Raw genomic sequence first — 17,472 nt, 5'->3', positions numbered from 1 at the left:
GAAATTGTATGGTAGAGATTGATTTGGTACAGTGTGAACTCTATATACAGAATAAATTTGAGTCATAGATCGATTTTTGTGAATGAAATTTGAGATAAAAATATAGGTCACTAGTGTTGTAATATAATAGACTATATTGTTTCTAATTTTGATAAATTACACTTCCCTCTCTTGAGATTTGAAAAAAAATACTTTTTACATAATTACATTAACCACTCTTAAGGTTTTAATTTATTTAACATTTGAATCATTTTTTATGAATAATTCGTTAGTGATATAAATGAAAAAAGAATGATGTTATCATCTTTTTTAAACTAAAATATATATTTATCTTTATTTATTTCAGTGGCTATCTATTATTTGCATCAGTTTCAATCATTTTAATCTTACTAAAAGGAATATCAATATAATTACGTCAAAAATGTTGAATTAATTACATTTTTTCTAAACTTCTTAATTTACCTTTCTAATTTTTAGAATTAATTATACTCAGATCCCTTCAACTAAGTGAATATCATTTTATCTTTTAGGGTTAATTTTTATAGTTGATATGTCAAAATGTAGAGATTTATAAATACAACAATGATAGGTAGTTCAAAATTTTGTGGCTCAAATGGCTCAAATCACTCAAAACGACGTCATTTTGACGGATTTTGAGTGTAAAACGACGTCGTTTTGACAGATTTGAGCCATTTGAACCACAAAATTTTAAGCTATCAAACATTTTCCTTATAAATAAATGTAAACTGATAGTCATTAATTATTGAAGACATTTTGATGTAAATAATTCTAATTTTTATTAATATTTTTATTTTTTAAATTAGTGCAAAATTAACACCTACTGAATCCCGACACCCCCATTAGCCACGAACTAGGGTTGGTGCTATAAAAGATAGATATCATACTATGTTGTCAGTTTTTGAAGGCATGTTTTAAATTTATTTTACAGAAGTGCTAGGGACCCCCAGCTGGGGGCACCCCCAGCACCCCCAGCTCAACCCCATTGGCCAGTTTCCTTTTTTTTTTTTTTTTTTTTTTTCTTTCCTTCCAATCATCCAGTGCCACGTGGCACTGGGGGTCACTGGGGGTCGGTTTTGGTGGGGGTCTGCCGCATTTTTCTTTATTTTAATAATTTGAATTATTAATATTGTAAAATTTGTTAAGTAAATTATTTATGAAAAAAATAAGTAAATTAGATATTTGTAACCCACAATAAGACCATATTTTTATTCAGAAAAAATAAATAAATGGCCAAGATCATTTTAATAATTTTTTAAGATTATTACTTGACTTGATCATGAAATTATACTTATCTAATTAAATTCATTTTTTATATAAATGATATAAGCTCTATAACATAAATAATTTAAATCATTAAAATATGATCACAAATAAATTTAACGGAGAATGACAGCATGGATGTAGTCACAGCATGCACCAAAAATCCACACTATCAATATCATATAGGATAAGGGCAGAGAATTACAAAATCCTTTATTATTGCTGTGTTTGGCTGAGAGATTTGAAAAAAGATTTAAAAAGAAAAAAAAAAACTATGTGAAACAAAATTATTTTATTTATATTTTATCTATTTTTTTTCAGTTTCATTTTCAAATTTCTACTCAAATGGACCAAAAATAAGTAAAACAACTAGGACTTGCTCTCTCTCTCTCTCTCTATATATATATATAGCCTCTATATACATACATATAGAAACAGAGAAGGAAAGAAAGAAAGAAAGAAAGAAAGAAAGCTTGTCATCAGTTTCTCTGCAGTGGGTAGAAAAGTGTTTTTGCAAAAACAGAGTCAAAATATGATGATGTGGAGGAGTAATAAAAGAGGAATGTGTGGTGCTTCTGAGGAAGAAATTGAACAGTTGTCAAGAGATGGAAGCCATTACAGCATCTCAACAGGTATTCTTCCATCTCTGGGTGCTAGAAGCAACCGGACTGTTAAGCTCCACAGATTCATTATCTCCCCTTATGACGGCCGCTACAGGTTCTCTCTCAGTCATCTTCATCTTCTCTCTCTTCTCTCATATATATATATGTGTGTGTGTGTGTTTGTATTGTATATATGTAATATATTATTTTATTTGCATATCATATATGTATCTTGTTACAGTTCTAAAGTCTATGTAACATTAAGGCCTATTTTGGAAAGACTAAATAAGTGTACTTTTTGACTTTATTTGGTAAGAAAATAATGGAAACTTTAAAAAGTTTGTTTGGTAGGAAAATAATGGAAACTTTAAAAAGTTATTGTTATTGTTATTATTATTATTATATTAGCATTATAATTTAGTTTTAAATATTTTTGCAAAAAAAAAAAACCAAAAAAAAAAATTGAATTTGTGCTTGCAAGAAGTTACTTTAAATTTCTGTCTTCTTCATTTCATCCTAATCAAATGCTTGCAAGATTTTTTACTTTTTGTTTTAATTTTTCAGTTCAATTTCTATCACTTTCGCTCTTCACTATAAATATAGTTGATTTTCTTCTATCTTTTGTGTTCAGGTCTATGTTTATTTTTCTAATTGGGTGTGTAATTATTTTCTTGGAAAATCTTGGGATACAAGAAACTATTATTAATTGGTAATCTCAAAAAAGCAGGTTTTTTTACTTAAAAAAGTGCAGAGAAAAAAACTTGTTTGGTTTTGGTTGAAAAAACAAATTTTTGAATAAAAAAAAAAACCCTTTTTTAGGAAAGTCAATAAAATTGTTAATATGTGATTTTACATTCTATATCTTGAGAATTCCACTATATCCTATTGATTGTATTAATAAAGATTCCACAATATGATAAGAGTAATAACAATTTTATTATTAAAAAGTAAAAGTTTAGAAAGAGTAGCAAAACTTTTTTTATAACAAAAAATTAACATTTTAAGATGAATTTTCTCTTTTCTATAAGGTTTTCTGGTTGATGAATTTTAGAAAGAGTAATAACTATTTTCTCTTTTTTATCAAATGTTTAATCAAATCTCTTATATGGGTATGGGATCCACACAAACTTGTGGGTCCCACACCAATGTGAGAGGTATGATAAAATATTTGAAAGATTATTTGGAGTCTGTAGCATTACTCTACAAATATTGATCTTGTTTTTGGTCCATCTATTTTTATTTAATTTTTTATACTTCTCATACACTTTGTCCCTTTTTACAAAATGCTTTTACAGCAAATTATATCAGCTGTCTTTATATTTTAATTTTTATAATTTTAATCAACTCAATTTTGACTCTAAATTTATTATTTTGTCTCAATGTAGGCTAATTGGTTACAATTGTCTTTTATTTATTTATTTTTTTTTTTTTTTGAGAGAATACTCACATAAGTGACATGTATTATGTTTTTATAGACAAAATTGTAAAATTATTTAACTTAGTGGGTTAACCTGAACTAATTCAATAAAACTCCTTCAAAAATCCTAATCAACTTTATCAATTGAATCAAATTGACACAAAATCTAAAATTAAGATCAAAATTGAGTTAATTAAAATTATAAGAATCAAAATGATACAGAACAAAAATACAAGGACTACCGATATAATTACCCAAGTTTTTATTATAATCTGCTTTGAAACACTTTCTGGTAAATTTCTCTGTTGCTAGTTTTGGTTGTGCATATGGGTTTGGAATTGCACAGTAAAAAAAGTGAGAGACCAAAATCATTCCTAACTGGTGGCCTGCAATTTTCTAGTTCACTTTCCTGGAAAATTTGAAGATTAACGATGTAGGTTGAGCATGAACAGCATGTGAATATGATTTTTCTTTCTGGCTCTATTTTCGTGCTTTTGAATTTTGGATTTGTCTGATGGAAAATTTTGATTCGAAAAGAGGACTCCATCTCTAGAAATATGCCACACTAACTGATTCTTCTTCTGCCTTTTTCCAAATTTTCTTTTGAAATTTTTTATTCCGTTTATATTCGACCACACTGTTTAATTTTGTGTTTCATACTCGTAGTTTCGGATTCTAAAATATGATTTTTTAAAATTTAAAAGAAAGGACTTGATTCTATGAAGAAAAAAAAAAATGTAATTGTCACACTACATTTTCAACAGTAATTTTTTTTTTTCTCCACCAATTTGGGAGCAATTGAAAAATATTCCAGTTGACTATTTTGCAGAATCACTTTGATGGTTCAGTCAGTATCTTTTTTGTACTTTTTAGCATTTCTTTCATCTCCAAGCTTTATAGTTATTTTCATCTTCAGTTAATTTTTTAAAATTTGGAGTCAAAAAGTTTTATATTTTAGGTACCCTAAACAATTTTAAAATGTCTATAGAGTTCCTTTTTCGTTAAGCACATTGAGCCAGGAGTGAACATCAATCATCATCATTATCACCTGCAAACAAGTCCAGATCTTGTTTCATCACTAGCTTTTCAAAAACTAAGACGAAACCCGCTTTATTGATATGATTGACTTTGGAAAGAAATTTTAAAATTTCTACTAAAGACTAACAACAACTACTTCTATTGAACAACTTCCTCTAAAATCTGCTTTTTTCGGTTTCGTGGACTTTTTTCAACTTACTCTTCTTGTAGAATCCCTTCTGCTTCTTTTCTGCATAATTTTGGCTTCTTTACACTATGTTTGGGAATTTATGAGAGAAAAGAAAAGAAAAAATTACTTAAATAATAAGAGGAAAGAAAAAAAAAGAAATGATTGTGATTTCTCTCCTTTTTGTTTGGATAAAGAAGAAATAAAAGAAATGAAATGATTGTGATTTCTCTCATTCTTGTTTGGTTAGGTTTCATTAAGAGAAAAGAAAAGACATTATTTTATGTTATATTACCAAAATAACCTTTTTATATTTTCAATCATTTTATTTCTTTTATTTTTATGGGGACAAAATTGATATTATGAAAATAGTGATTTCTTTTCTCTCTCAATCTCTCTACTTTTGGGAAGATTGAAAATGAGGCTTATAAGAGAAATGAGTTTCTATCAAATTCTCTACATTTATTCTCATTTCTCTCTACTTAGGTTATCCAAATAAATAAGAGAAATACATATCACTTCATTTCTTTTCTTTTCTCTCCAAATCACTCAATCCAAACATAGGGTTATTGTTCTTGCTTGGAAAAAATGATCTCACTAATTTTTGTTCTACAATTACAACTTGATATTTTCCGTCTTGTTTTTTCCATGTAAGAAATTTTTTCACTAATATGACAAATCTCAGAGGTTTATGATACCAATAATGCTAAGTGCAAAGAAAATGCATTGTGGTTGAAATCCCTTCTGATTGTTTTTTTTTTTTTTTTTTGAACGGCAAAAGAAAAGCTTTATTGATGATAAATACATACGAAGTATGAAAATTACATCAATAAAGAGAAGCTTGGAGCTAGGAAGCTCCAACCTCCTAGACCAACAAAGAGAAACCAGAACCTGAGGGAAACAAAAAGAATGAAACACAAAAACCCAACTTCAGAAAACTGCACAAAAATCCCTTCTTATTGTTATGTGGCGACCACACTACATTTTGTTTGTAGATAATGCGTCATAATTCTGTACACTTAGCATTATTGTTCTGATACTTCCAAGTTGAAGAACACTCTTTCCACTAAAATTAGCTCAGTTAAACTAATATTTGCAGGGCATGGGAGACATTTTTGGTTGTTCTAGTCATCTACACAGCTTGGGTATCTCCATTCGAATTTGGTTTCCTTGATAGGCCAGAAGGGCTACTAGGCATTACTGACAATGTTGTCAACGGATTCTTCGCCATCGATATCATTCTCACGTTCTTTGTAGCATACCTTGACAAAACAACTTACCTAATTGTTGACAATCGAAATCAAATTGCTTGGAAATATGCAAGTTCTTGGCTAGTCTTTGATGTCGTATCCACACTCCCTTCTGAACTTGCTAGGAAGATTTCTCCTACACCTTTACGCTCATGTGGCTTATTCAACATGCTTCGCCTCTGGCGTCTTCGTAGAGTTAGTGCTCTATTTGCCAGGTAAACTATTGTCGTTCAATCTTAACGAGCATATAATTATAGATAGCATGATGGCATAGGTGAAATGTGTATTCGTGTAATTCCCAATCCTCGTTTTCTTTGTTCAAAAACAGATTGGAGAAAGATAGGAACTTCAACTACTTTTGGGTTCGATGTGCAAAGCTTATTTGTGTAAGTAAATTTGAGAAACCTTGGGCTATTCTGCATCAAAGTGATCGGTTTTTCCAACAGTGTAGCATTTTATTTTGTTTTGGTTGCAATTATAGGTCACCCTTTTCGCGGTTCACTGTGCTGGATGCTTCTATTACCTTCTTGCAGCACATTATCGCGACCCAAAAAAGACATGGATTGGAGCATCCATGGATGACTTCCTTCACGAGAGCCTATGGACCCGGTATGTGACATCAATTTACTGGTCTATCACTACTCTCACAACTGTTGGATATGGCGATTTGCATGCTCAAAATACAAGGGAGATGGTATTTGATATATTCTACATGTTCTTCAACCTCGGACTGACAGCATATCTGATAGGAAATATGACCAACTTGGTTGTCCACGGTACCAGTAAAACTAGAGAATTTGTGAGTAAATCCTAATATTTGTTACTTTTTTATGAATTCTCTTTTAATTTTGTTTATTTATTATGCCATTAATTGTTTCGTGTATTTTAAAACAGAGAGATACAATTCAAGCCGCATCATATTTTGCACAGAGAAACCATTTGCCTACTCGCCTGCAAGATCAGATGCTTGCGCATTTATCTTTGAAGTACAGAACAGACTCGGAGGGCCTGCAGCAGAAGGAGACTCTTGATTCGCTTCCAAAAGCCATCCGATCAAGCATTTCACATTTTCTTTTCTACTCCCTTGTCGATAAGGTGTACTTGTTTCGTGGCGTGTCCGATGACTTGCTCTTCCAACTGGTAATATACCAAGATTTAGCATGATCACCGCGTATTTCACTCGAATATGTCCCCTAATGTTGTGTTTTCTGGTTTATTAATTTCAAAGGTTTCGGAGATGAAAGCCGAGTATTTTCCTCCCAAAGAAGACGTGATATTGCAGAACGAAGCGCCCACAGACTTCTACATACTTGTTACCGGAGCTGTGGTAATTATGGAGCTTTATCCTTCTTTTTTTTTTTTTTTTGGAACGGTCTGATTTCATTTTCAAAATCTATTTTCTAAAAAACACTAAAAACTAATTTGATGAAAGAATAATGAAAATTTTAAAAATACTCTCATCATTTTCATATAGTTTTTTTTTTTTGGCGCGCAAAAATAGTGCTTGAAAATTCAAAAAACATCTTTTTGGAGTTTATTTTCACTGAACTAGTTTTTAGTCTATTTTCAAAAAAAATATTATGAAAACGAAAATGAACAGAAATAGATTACTATAAGTCGATTGTAAATCTTTTCTCTTGGAGTTTTTAATGTTTGATTGTTTTACAGGAGCTACTGGTCTTCAAAAACGGAACTGAACAGGTAAGTCTGAATCTTGAATATCTCAAAAGGAGTCTGCTAATAATAAAATGACTTGATTGAAACTTTGACATCGAAAGATTTCAGAGTTTCCATGACAAAATGCATGTCCCAAGTGTAAAATTATGGTTTAATCCTTGCAGGTCATTGGAGAGGCGAACACGGGTGATCTTTGTGGGGAGATTGGTGTGCTATGTTATAGGCCACAACTCTTTACAATGAGGACTAAACGATTATGCCAGTTACTGCGTATGAACCGGACCACATTCTTGAATATTGTTCAAGCCAATGTCGGACATGGAACCATAATCATGAACAATCTCCTTCAGGTATGTAAGCCTGATATACCCAAATAGATTTTGATCATACCGGTAAAAATAAGCCAATTTAGATGTAGGATTTTGTATTTCTTTGACTAACATTTCTCAAAAAATTCCTCTTATTTTCCCATTTTTTTTTGTTTAATCCACTATCTTTGTCATTAATGTTTGATATGACATAGTTTGTAGTCGAATACACAAGCATATGTTTGTTTTTTCAAACTCGAGATTGAATTTCAACTTCTTTGTTTTGTGGGCAGCATTTGAAAGAACAGAATGACCCGATAATGGAGGGAGTTTTGTTGGAGACGGAGAACATGCTTGCTCATGGTAGAATGGACCTACCTCTAAGCCTATGCTTTGCTACACTTAGGGGAGACGACCTGTTGTTGGATCAATTGTTGAGACGGGGTTTGGATCCAAACGAATCAGATAACAACGAGAGATCTGCTTTGGTGTGCATACGCCACTGACTTTTTGCATTGTGGTTTCTCATTAATTTCTAAAGATGGGTTTGTCACAATTTCATTGTTTTTTTCTATGTAAAATCAGCACATAGCAGCGTCGAAAGGAAGTGAGAATTGCGTGCTTCTCCTGCTCGATTATGGAGCAAATCCTAATAGCAGAGGTATTTTCTTGACCCAATGCGATCAGTTAGCAAAGCTATTTTGGTAACAATATCAAACACTACTTTGATTATTGATTGTTTTCCGTTTTATTACTTCTTGCTGTTTTAATTACTTCTCAATATTCAATTTTCTCATCATCAGTGTTTTTCTTAATAATATTTTTTGATTCCACCATCTATCTCTTTTGTTTTTGTCAAGTAGATCACATAGTACACATGACAACAATCTTATTGTTTTTTAAAGATAATGGCTTAGTTTATACATTTGTGTGTATGTGTGTACAAAATAGCATTTCAACCAATCCTTCATTCCAAAGCTGAATTAGATGTAGATCTATTAAGTTATATTATAACAAAAATTTCAATATTGTGTCCATTTGACAATTTGATCATCTATGTGCTCCTCAATTATTGCAATTCTACTTGTATATCCTGGTTGCAATTATCCAATTGCAAAGTCTAAACTTATATTTGATTTTCTTTGTATTTTTATCCGGGCTGTAAACATTTGTCGACTCTAGATATCATTGTTTAATACTTAGAACCCTTATTTGTCAAAAATAAAAGTATTTTTATTTTTAATATAGATGAACAATAATACATACAATGGTTCAAAGTATTGACATTTAGGAATGGGAAACTTTCCTTCTCTGTCACACTGATATTAGGATATCAGTTGAAATTTCCATTATTGGGAACGCGCTGACATGTGCCATATAATATTCAAATAAGTTACATTACCTAATATTCAAATATTTAATGATATCATCCCGTTCGACATCCTCAAATTTTCCTAGTTTGCAGATCATTTTCCTTATACTTCTTGAGAGGGGAGTTTCGACCGTGCAAAAAGGCCAAGTTGTAAACGTTATGGGCCGAACTTGGCCCATCGCTTTACGGTTAGCTGGACGAGACCGAAGTGGATTGGATTCACCAAGCAAGGTTAACCGAGCTCCACTACCTTAGCCGAAGTGTTCTACTTATAGACTGGGCTAATCTCGCCGCGTTGTAATCGTCTAAGCAAATTTGGGTCATGACAGAACTTGGCCCATTCGGAGCTAGGCCGATTGGTAGAAGCTGCTTAGAGTAAACAACCACGTGTTGAATGGCGAATAGCTCGGCAATAGCCACCACATGGCCCAATTAAAGAGCAGAGAAGGAAACCCATTGTTCATGAACGTAAATACTATTTAGTTGTTTTGTCGATACTGTTTGGCAGTATTGTCGGACACACGTATAAGATGAAGAGAGGTTGATACACATCCACGTGCCGAGGAGAGGGCAAGCAGGGTAGTGCGCACATAAACTATATAAACCTTGCAGCGCCTCTATGTAATAGGTCTAAATTTTTTTGATACAAAGCTATCTTCGATGTTGTCTTCTTCTCTCTCTATGATTGCTAACTTGATTGTCAGAAGGGGTTTTCCAGCAACACACCTGTCGGGTAGCTCATTGTCGTTGTGTTTTTAGGTACGGTGATGTTGTTGAGAAAAACGCGAAGCTTGGACGTAAGGAGTATGGAAGCTGTGGGGATGTGGTTCGGAAATACCCTTCGAATCCTGGGAGATGCTAGGGGTCCTCGAATAGTCACCTAAAAGGAGATAAACACTCCGACGGGGGTGCCAGAATTAGCACTCCGACGGACAAGTCAGTCTCAAGCTTTAAGTTACTTGTATTCTAAGTTAAACAAGGAGATTCTTACCCTTCATTTTTCTCTCCATTCTTTATCTGTAGTTCCTGTATTTATACTCGTTTACTGGGCCTCGGGGCCAGGGCCTACTCGTTACTCATTGTCCTCTCTCATATTCGGCTCCATGGATTTACGCTTATCCGGCCTATCTATTGTATTTGGCCTCCTGAGCGCGCCGGATAACGCCGAATAGTGTCTGTTCTGCAGAGTACGCTCTTCCCGGCATTGCCAATTGTTCAGCTCCCACAATTGCCCCCTAAACTCGCCATTGACAATAGTTAACTGGCATGTTTGGTTTTGATTCTGAAAAGCCGAGACATAAGTTAGGCAGCTCTGCCTATCCCAATGTGTCAGAGCGCGCACGTCTTTTTGGTCATCATTATGCTTTCCTGCCTCATTCGTGCCCCTTTTGCATTTAATACGATTTGAAACTTCAGTCCTTTCGAATGCATGCTTTTCTCAAATACTTGGGCCTCTTGGATTCCCAGACGGTATCGCTCTTCTAACGCTTTTCTCTGCAACTTTCGTTCGTCTATCCTCGTCTTCTTCACCTCTCATAAGTTTTCTTTCTTTCTTTGCGATCCTACTTTCCATGCTTATTTTAGCTTTGGTATACCCTCGAATCTTTGCTAAAATGGCTAAGCACCTGAAAGACCTCCTTTCCGAAGGTCGTATCTCAGGATTCCGTTGACATTTTTATATTCCTGATGATGTTCATCTATCTCTAGTGACGGACAATACTCTGGATATGGAGAGAGAGGATCACAACACAATCGTCTTGCCTCTCCTATCCATTGCGGAGGGTGGAGTCTGTTTTCCCTTGCATCCATTCCTTAGGGTCGTCCTCCGCCATTGGGGTCTGATTCCTTCTTAGCCCAATGTGAATTTTTTTCGAATCGTAATGGGGATCGTAGAGTTGAACTGGTGCCTCAGGATCGATCTTGGCATTCCGGCTATTCGGCACTGCTATGCTTTAGCCTAATCTTTCGGTCGGCTCGGGCGGTACTTTCTTAGGGCCAAGGATACTGACTATCATTTGGTATCGATGCTTGCCAGTTCTGGCAAGCGAGTGGATGACGTAATGGTCAATGTCCGAGGGAACTGGGAATTTGGCGAAGGCGAGGATCACCTAGACCCTATTCCCAGACGGAAGGGTGAACTAGGTGGTCGTGTATCTTCTTGCATTTATTGAACTTTTCTTTTACTCAGCCTTCTCTCAAAGTCTAACCCTTTGTTTTTGCAGGCAGTAAATTGAAAAAGATTCTGACTTCTACTGACGATGCAATCCTTGTGCAGATTGCGACTGCACTCAGGTACTTCGGCCATCCAAACGTACAGAAGCAAGGGAGAGCGGCCCACATACTTCTTCGATATGAGCCTACTTATACTACTTTTTTGGCCGCAGACAACATTCCAATTCCAATCGGCGATCAACACCTTGCGGCTCTTATCTTCCCTAGCTTTAAGAGCCTTAGGCAAGTTGGTCTTGAAGCTTCTGATTTAGGGCAAGACGTGGAGCCGGTGGTAGAGGTAGTCGCCGAACCAACCAGTGAGTTCGCTGAGGAGGCCGAAGAGGTCGACGAGGACCTAAACTCGGCGTTTAAGGTAGCCGGACTTAATTAGCCTGCCTCACCGTCCACTTCGGGTCGGGCAGAGTTTTTTTCTGGAGATATTTTTGCAAGTTTGGGAGACCTACCCGACGATTTTTTTGAAAGTATGGCTAGGGAAAACCTCATGCAGATGGCTCGAAAGAAAAATGCCAAGCGAATGGCCGCGGGGAAAAAGGCCGAGGCCGTCCGTTCTGAACCCGTCTTGATTGAGTCTTTCAAACCCGTTATTGAAGAGCCGGTTCAGATTGTAGCAGCCGAAACAGCGAAAGAGGTTGAACAACTGGTCATTGAAGAACGGTTGATTCTGGAAGAGCGGGGCAAGAAGTGTAGCGCCGAGGGAGAGGTCGATTTAGAAGATAGTCCTGCTGACAAAAGGCCTCGCTTAGAAAATTCGAACGTGGTTGTTCCTTTCATTGTTCAACCAAAGATCAGAGACGCGCCGATTTCCTCTAACGCATCCATCATTACCGACCCAGCGGTAGCGTTGAGCTTGGCGACTTCAGTCTCCCTACCAGCTGATAAGGCATCCTTTCATGTCGTGCCGGATTTGGTGGCCGTAGCCCTATCTGCGCAGTCGGCCCTTTTGGTAGGTGACCTTAACTTGTTTTGATTTTGCTTGCCTATGGTATCTGACGATCCCAACTCGTTTTGCAGACGGTCGGTAGGATCACCGACTTGGGCCGCCACCTACATGATGCCCTTGAAAGGATTGACCGTTTGCAGTCAGAAATGGACGGTCAAAAGAGCAGGGCCGAGTTTGAGGTTATGAGAGACGCAATGGAGATTGCCTGAGCCGAAGCCAAATTAGAAAGGGCTCGGTCTGTCGATCGGCTCCATTCTGATGCCGAAGATAGGGCGAACGCGAGCGAAGAATCGCTTAGGCTAGCCAATGAGGCACTTAACAATGTGGAGATTAAGTTAGCAGAGTTGAAGGCGGCCAAGGAAAAAGCCAAATCTGAGGCTTCTACCGCATTTGAAGCAGGAAAAGACGCCGCCTTCGAGGAATACGTAGATGAAGTCCCCAAGTTTGAGAATCGGGGATTCAAACATGGGTGGCTCAAGGCCCTTGATGCTGCTGGGGTTACATTGGACTTGCCAATTCCATATGAGCAGGTGGACGTTGAGCCACTTGAGTCTGACCTCGACGATTGATCTGGGAGGCATTCGAATTTTATGAAATGCTTTCACTTTTGATGTATGTTTTTGTTTTAAGGACTTTTGTTGGTTCCGAGTTGTTTTCATGTATAAATTGGTTACTATCTCCGCTCAATTTATTAATGAAAATTACCTTGTCATTTCACTACTACTTATGCGCAGCTTGTGATGTTGTGCTAGTGAAGAATTTTTGTCTTTTACTACTTTAGATAAAATGATTATTCTATTGAGCTTTCTAAGATTGAATATCTTGGCAATATTGACTTATCATTCATATGCCGAATAGTTTGATGAATCTGCCCTTAAGCCGATTAGATTAATAAATCTGCCCTTGCTGTAGTTGGCTCATGGACATGATACGCCGGATGGGCGCATGGATTCTGCCCCTGCCCCAGGCGGTTCATGATCATTCGGGCGCTGGAAGAGATGAACTTTAGAGTTCTGAAGAATCGATTCATGGGCCGGCTGGGGCGCACAAGCCGAATATATCGATGAATCTGCTCTTAAGCCGATTAGATTAATAAATCTGCCCCTGCCGTAGTTGGCTCATGGACATGGTACGCCGAATGGGCGCACGGATTCTGCCCCTGCCTCAAGCGGTTCATGATCATTTGGGCGCCGGAAGAGACGAATTTAAGAGTTTTGAAGAATCGATTCATGGGCCGGTTGGGGCGTATAAGCCGAATATATTGATGAATCTACCCTTAAGCCGATTAGATTAATAAATCTGCCCTTGCCGTAGTTGGCTCATGGACATGATACGCCGGATGGGCGCATGGATTCTGCCCTTGCCCCACGAGGGTCGACTCAGTCGGTGTCGGACGATTGAGGTTTTCATAATTAATGAGATTGCCTCGAGGGTGCTGCCTCCGTAAAGGATAAAGGAACAAAGGTACAACTTTTATAAGCTTAGTGAACAACTGACTCTAGCTGTTGGAGGAAGATTCATCGCTTGAATGTCGAACAGACTCTTCTTTAACAGCAGAGGGGAAGCGAGGACATTAGCTGAGCTAGGCGGAGATATGAATCGTGGTGGCGAACCTTCGTGCATAGGAAGTAGGAGTTCTAGGGATCGAGAGAGGCGTCAGTCTCCTCGACGTCGAAGCAGGTCGCCCAGGCAGGATAAGCAGTCACAGGGCAGATCTCCGCAACCCCGAGTCGAAAGAGGATCTGACGCGAATCCGTGCCCATTAAGCATTGCAGTATTTGTGGGGAATAAACCCATGACAGAGGCGGACTCGATCATTAGAGACCCAAATGTAGCGGTCGAGTTTGCTCGACAATTTTTTCCTCCTTAGGTTCAGCAGTCAATGGTAGGTCGACAGGACTACGAAGTATTTCGTGAAGGCATTTACGGGGCGGTGAAGGGGCTTTACACAGCCTATGAAATTGGCATGCGGCTGCGCGCTGCCCACCGAGAAATGGAGAGGAGGGAGGAATGTATTCGAAGTTTGGAAGCTCGCGCGGAGGCGGCTGAGCGTGAGTTAAGGAAGGCCAGGGTGGCTCAGGCACAACCCGCGGGGTAGGGAAACCCAATCGTGGAAGAAAGGGTTACCAGCGGCTTATCAGTACCGCGCTCGTCGATCGTGAGACGGCGAGTATGTTCGCAATGGAGTCTGCCAAGGGGAGGGCCTATGAAAAAGGTTTTCATGAAGGCCGAAAAGTTGGAATCGAAAAGACCAAGGAGAAGCTTGCCGAAGAGGTATGCCGATGTGAAAATCGTGGATTTAGGCACGGTTGGATCAAGGCATCTCAGGTCGCAGAAGTTCTACGAGCGTCGGGCATTGATTCGGCATCGCCACTCTACCAGAGTAAACATTTTCTGTTTTCTGCTTTTGAAGTCGAGAAGAGTGAGGATGAGGGTGACGCCGTATAAGGATACTCATTGTAAGGTTGAAACGCAGATCACGTTTAAAACTATGTAATTTATTGTTTGATTGAATAAAAACGTTCTATTTATAAATATTTCGTTGCAGTTCGTATTCGGTATATACGTGTTTCGTTTTATTGCATACATGTTTGAATGAATATTTAAGCATTGATCGGCCCGAGTATCTATTAAATGTCCAGTGATACGCCGGTTTATAGGCAAGGTCGGCCCATACGTGATAGCCGTTTAGTCTTAAATGAGGCCATTGTAATTTGACCATTTGTAACTAGGCCATTGTAGCTTGAGGAAGCCGAAAACCAGTGAGTGGAGTGGCTGCGGCAAATTCATCCCGGCTCGGGGCCTGGATGTTTGGCCCGTTGGATTGATAATTCTGTCCTTGCCCAGCTAGTGCATGTGCTTCAAAAAGCCGTTTGGATAACTAGGCAGTGGTGAATGTCGACCGACGTTCGTCTCATGGAGTTTAGCGTTAATGAAATCGCCTCGGGATTGGGGCCTTGAGATCGCTACCAGTATTGAAAATAAAAGGAGTGGGCGCCTCGCGCAAATAAACACGCTTGATTCCTCATCACTTGTTATGTGGGGTGAGATAAGTGGGGGTGTTAGTTAGAGAAGCTCGAACTTCGGCCGAGCTTGGTGTTGCAATGGATCGCAGCAGAGAACCCACCCGTATGGGAGGTAGGGTGTCCGAAAGATGGCATGAGTCTTCAAGTCGTCTAAGCAGATCGCCCCGAAAGGAGAGACAACGACCGTTAAGTTTATCCTTCCTTGCCCTGGATCTTTGCCTTGACATTGTCAATGGTATCAGGGGAAGTTTGGCAATGTGCAAGCCATGAGCTTGGGCACAGTTGGCTCAAGGCATTGCAAGCCGTGGAGGACTTCCGAGCGACGGGCGTTGATTTGGCACTGCCGCTTTACCAACGCGTCTTTTTCCCTTTTTCACTTTTTAGGTTGAAAATGGATATTGTAATGTTCAAATGCGGGTTGCGTTTATGTAACTACTGTTTTAATCAAATAAAAATGTTTCATTTCGAACGTTTGCGCCTTCTTCTGGGCGTTTTTATATATTCAATTAGGCACCTAATTTCGCATATTGGCATATTTTGTTTCATTCATGTGAACTTGTAGTTTGTGTAATAATTTTTGTATGTAACAAGGGGTCCATAAGATGTGCCCAATTCGCTAAGTTGACGAATGGCATTGCGTTCAATTATAGTCTGATTCGGCTCAGCTTAGGTACTTGGCCGACCGACGCAATGAATCAGCCTATGCGTGCGAGCTTTAGGAGCCGAATGGGGATATGATTTGCAGAAGGGGCTCCGAATTCGGAGGTTTATTTGAGCCAATCGTGATATCCACGAAGGGCGCTCCGAATCCGGAGGCTTAATTGGCCCTAAGGTGTCATGCACCGTAGGGCACTCCGAATCCGGAGGTTTAATCGGCCCTAAGATGTCATGCACCGAAGGGCGCTCCGAATCCGGAGGCTTATTTGAGCCAATCTTGATATCCATGAAGGGCGCTCCGAATCCAGAGACTTAATCGGCCTTAAGGTGTCATGCGCTGAAGGGGGCTCCGAATCCGGAGGCTTAATCGGCCCTAAGGTGTCATGCGCCGAAGGGCGCTCCGAATCCGGAGGCTTATTTGGGCCGATCATGATATCCACAAAGGGCGCTCCGAATCTGGAGACTTAATCAGCTCTAAGGTGTCATGCTCCGAAGGGCGCTCCGAATTCGGAGGCTTAATCGGCCCTAAGGTGTCATGCACTGAAGGGTGCTCTGAATTCGGAGGCCTATTTGGGCCAATCGTGATATCCACGAAGGGCGCTCCAAATCTGGAGACTTAATCGGCCCAAAGGTGTCATGCATCGAAGGGCGCTCCGAATCCGGAGGCTTATTTGGGCCAATCGTGATATCCACGAAGGGCGCTCCGTATCCGGAGACTTAATCGGCCCTAAGGTGTCATGCACCGAAGGGCGCTCTGAATTCGAAGGCTTATTTGGGCTAATCGTGATATCCACGAAGGGCGCTTCGTATTCGGAAACTTAATCGGCCCTAAGGTGTCATGCACCGAAGGGCGCTCCCAATCTGGAGGCTTAATCGGCCCTAAGGTATCATGCACCAAAGGGCGCTCCGAATCTAGAGGCTTATTTAAGCCAATCGTGATATCCACGAAGGGCGCTCTGAATCCGAAGACTTAATTGGCCCTAAGGTGTCATGCACCGAAGGGCGCTCCGAATCCGGAGGCTTAATCGACCCTAAGTTGTCATGCACCGAAGGGCGCTCCGAATCCGGAGGCTTATTTGAGCCAATCGTGATATCCACGAAGGGCGCTCCGAATCCGGAGACTTAATCAGCCCTAAGGTGTCATGCATCGAAGGGCGCTCCAAATGCGGAGGCTTAATCAGCCCTAAGGTGTCATGCACCGAAGGGCGCTCTGAATCCGGAGGCTTATTTGAGCCAATCGTGATATCCACGAAGGGCGCTCTGAATCCGGAGACTTATCGACACTATAATGGGAAGTGAGTTACATGATGGAAAAAGATGAGACTTTGCATTGCAGAAGTCAGTTAAATACAAGTATCAAAGCCCATAAGTCGGGTCAATGATAGAACTTTCGTAAAACTGTTGATGTTGACTGCCGGCAGCCACGGATCTCTTCAACGCCACGGGCTATCGGGAAGCGCATAAGCTAATGATAGGTGCTTGGCACGGCCTGCATGATATGCAACT

At 39.0% G+C, this 17,472-nt stretch overlaps 1 protein-coding gene across 1 annotated transcript in view; it reads left to right on the top strand.

Moving 5' to 3' along the window:
• The first annotated feature begins 1,688 nt into the window (after nt 1-1,688).
• LOC114300581 (potassium channel AKT1) overlaps nt 1,689-17,472 on the top strand; it is a 33,327-nt gene continuing 17,543 nt past the window's right edge. Inside the window, exons 1-10 of the mRNA XM_082903216.1 lie at nt 1,689-1,998; nt 5,604-5,969; nt 6,083-6,140; nt 6,236-6,553; nt 6,649-6,894; nt 6,983-7,081; nt 7,423-7,455; nt 7,596-7,781; nt 8,033-8,227; nt 8,325-8,400. Coding sequence (XP_082759342.1) covers nt 1,814-1,998; nt 5,604-5,969; nt 6,083-6,140; nt 6,236-6,553; nt 6,649-6,894; nt 6,983-7,081; nt 7,423-7,455; nt 7,596-7,781; nt 8,033-8,227; nt 8,325-8,400 — 1,762 coding nt within the window. The 5' untranslated portion in view covers nt 1,689-1,813. The remainder of the gene's footprint in view (nt 1,999-5,603; nt 5,970-6,082; nt 6,141-6,235; nt 6,554-6,648; nt 6,895-6,982; nt 7,082-7,422; nt 7,456-7,595; nt 7,782-8,032; nt 8,228-8,324; nt 8,401-17,472) is intronic.

The sequence above is a fragment of the Camellia sinensis genome, chromosome 13 (genome assembly GCF_055761805.1).
Source record: "Camellia sinensis isolate YWXY chromosome 13, ASM5576180v1, whole genome shotgun sequence".
In the NCBI taxonomy this organism is placed as follows: Eukaryota; Viridiplantae; Streptophyta; class Magnoliopsida; order Ericales; family Theaceae; genus Camellia; species Camellia sinensis.
This window is presented reverse-complemented; position numbering and strand designations above follow the sequence as displayed.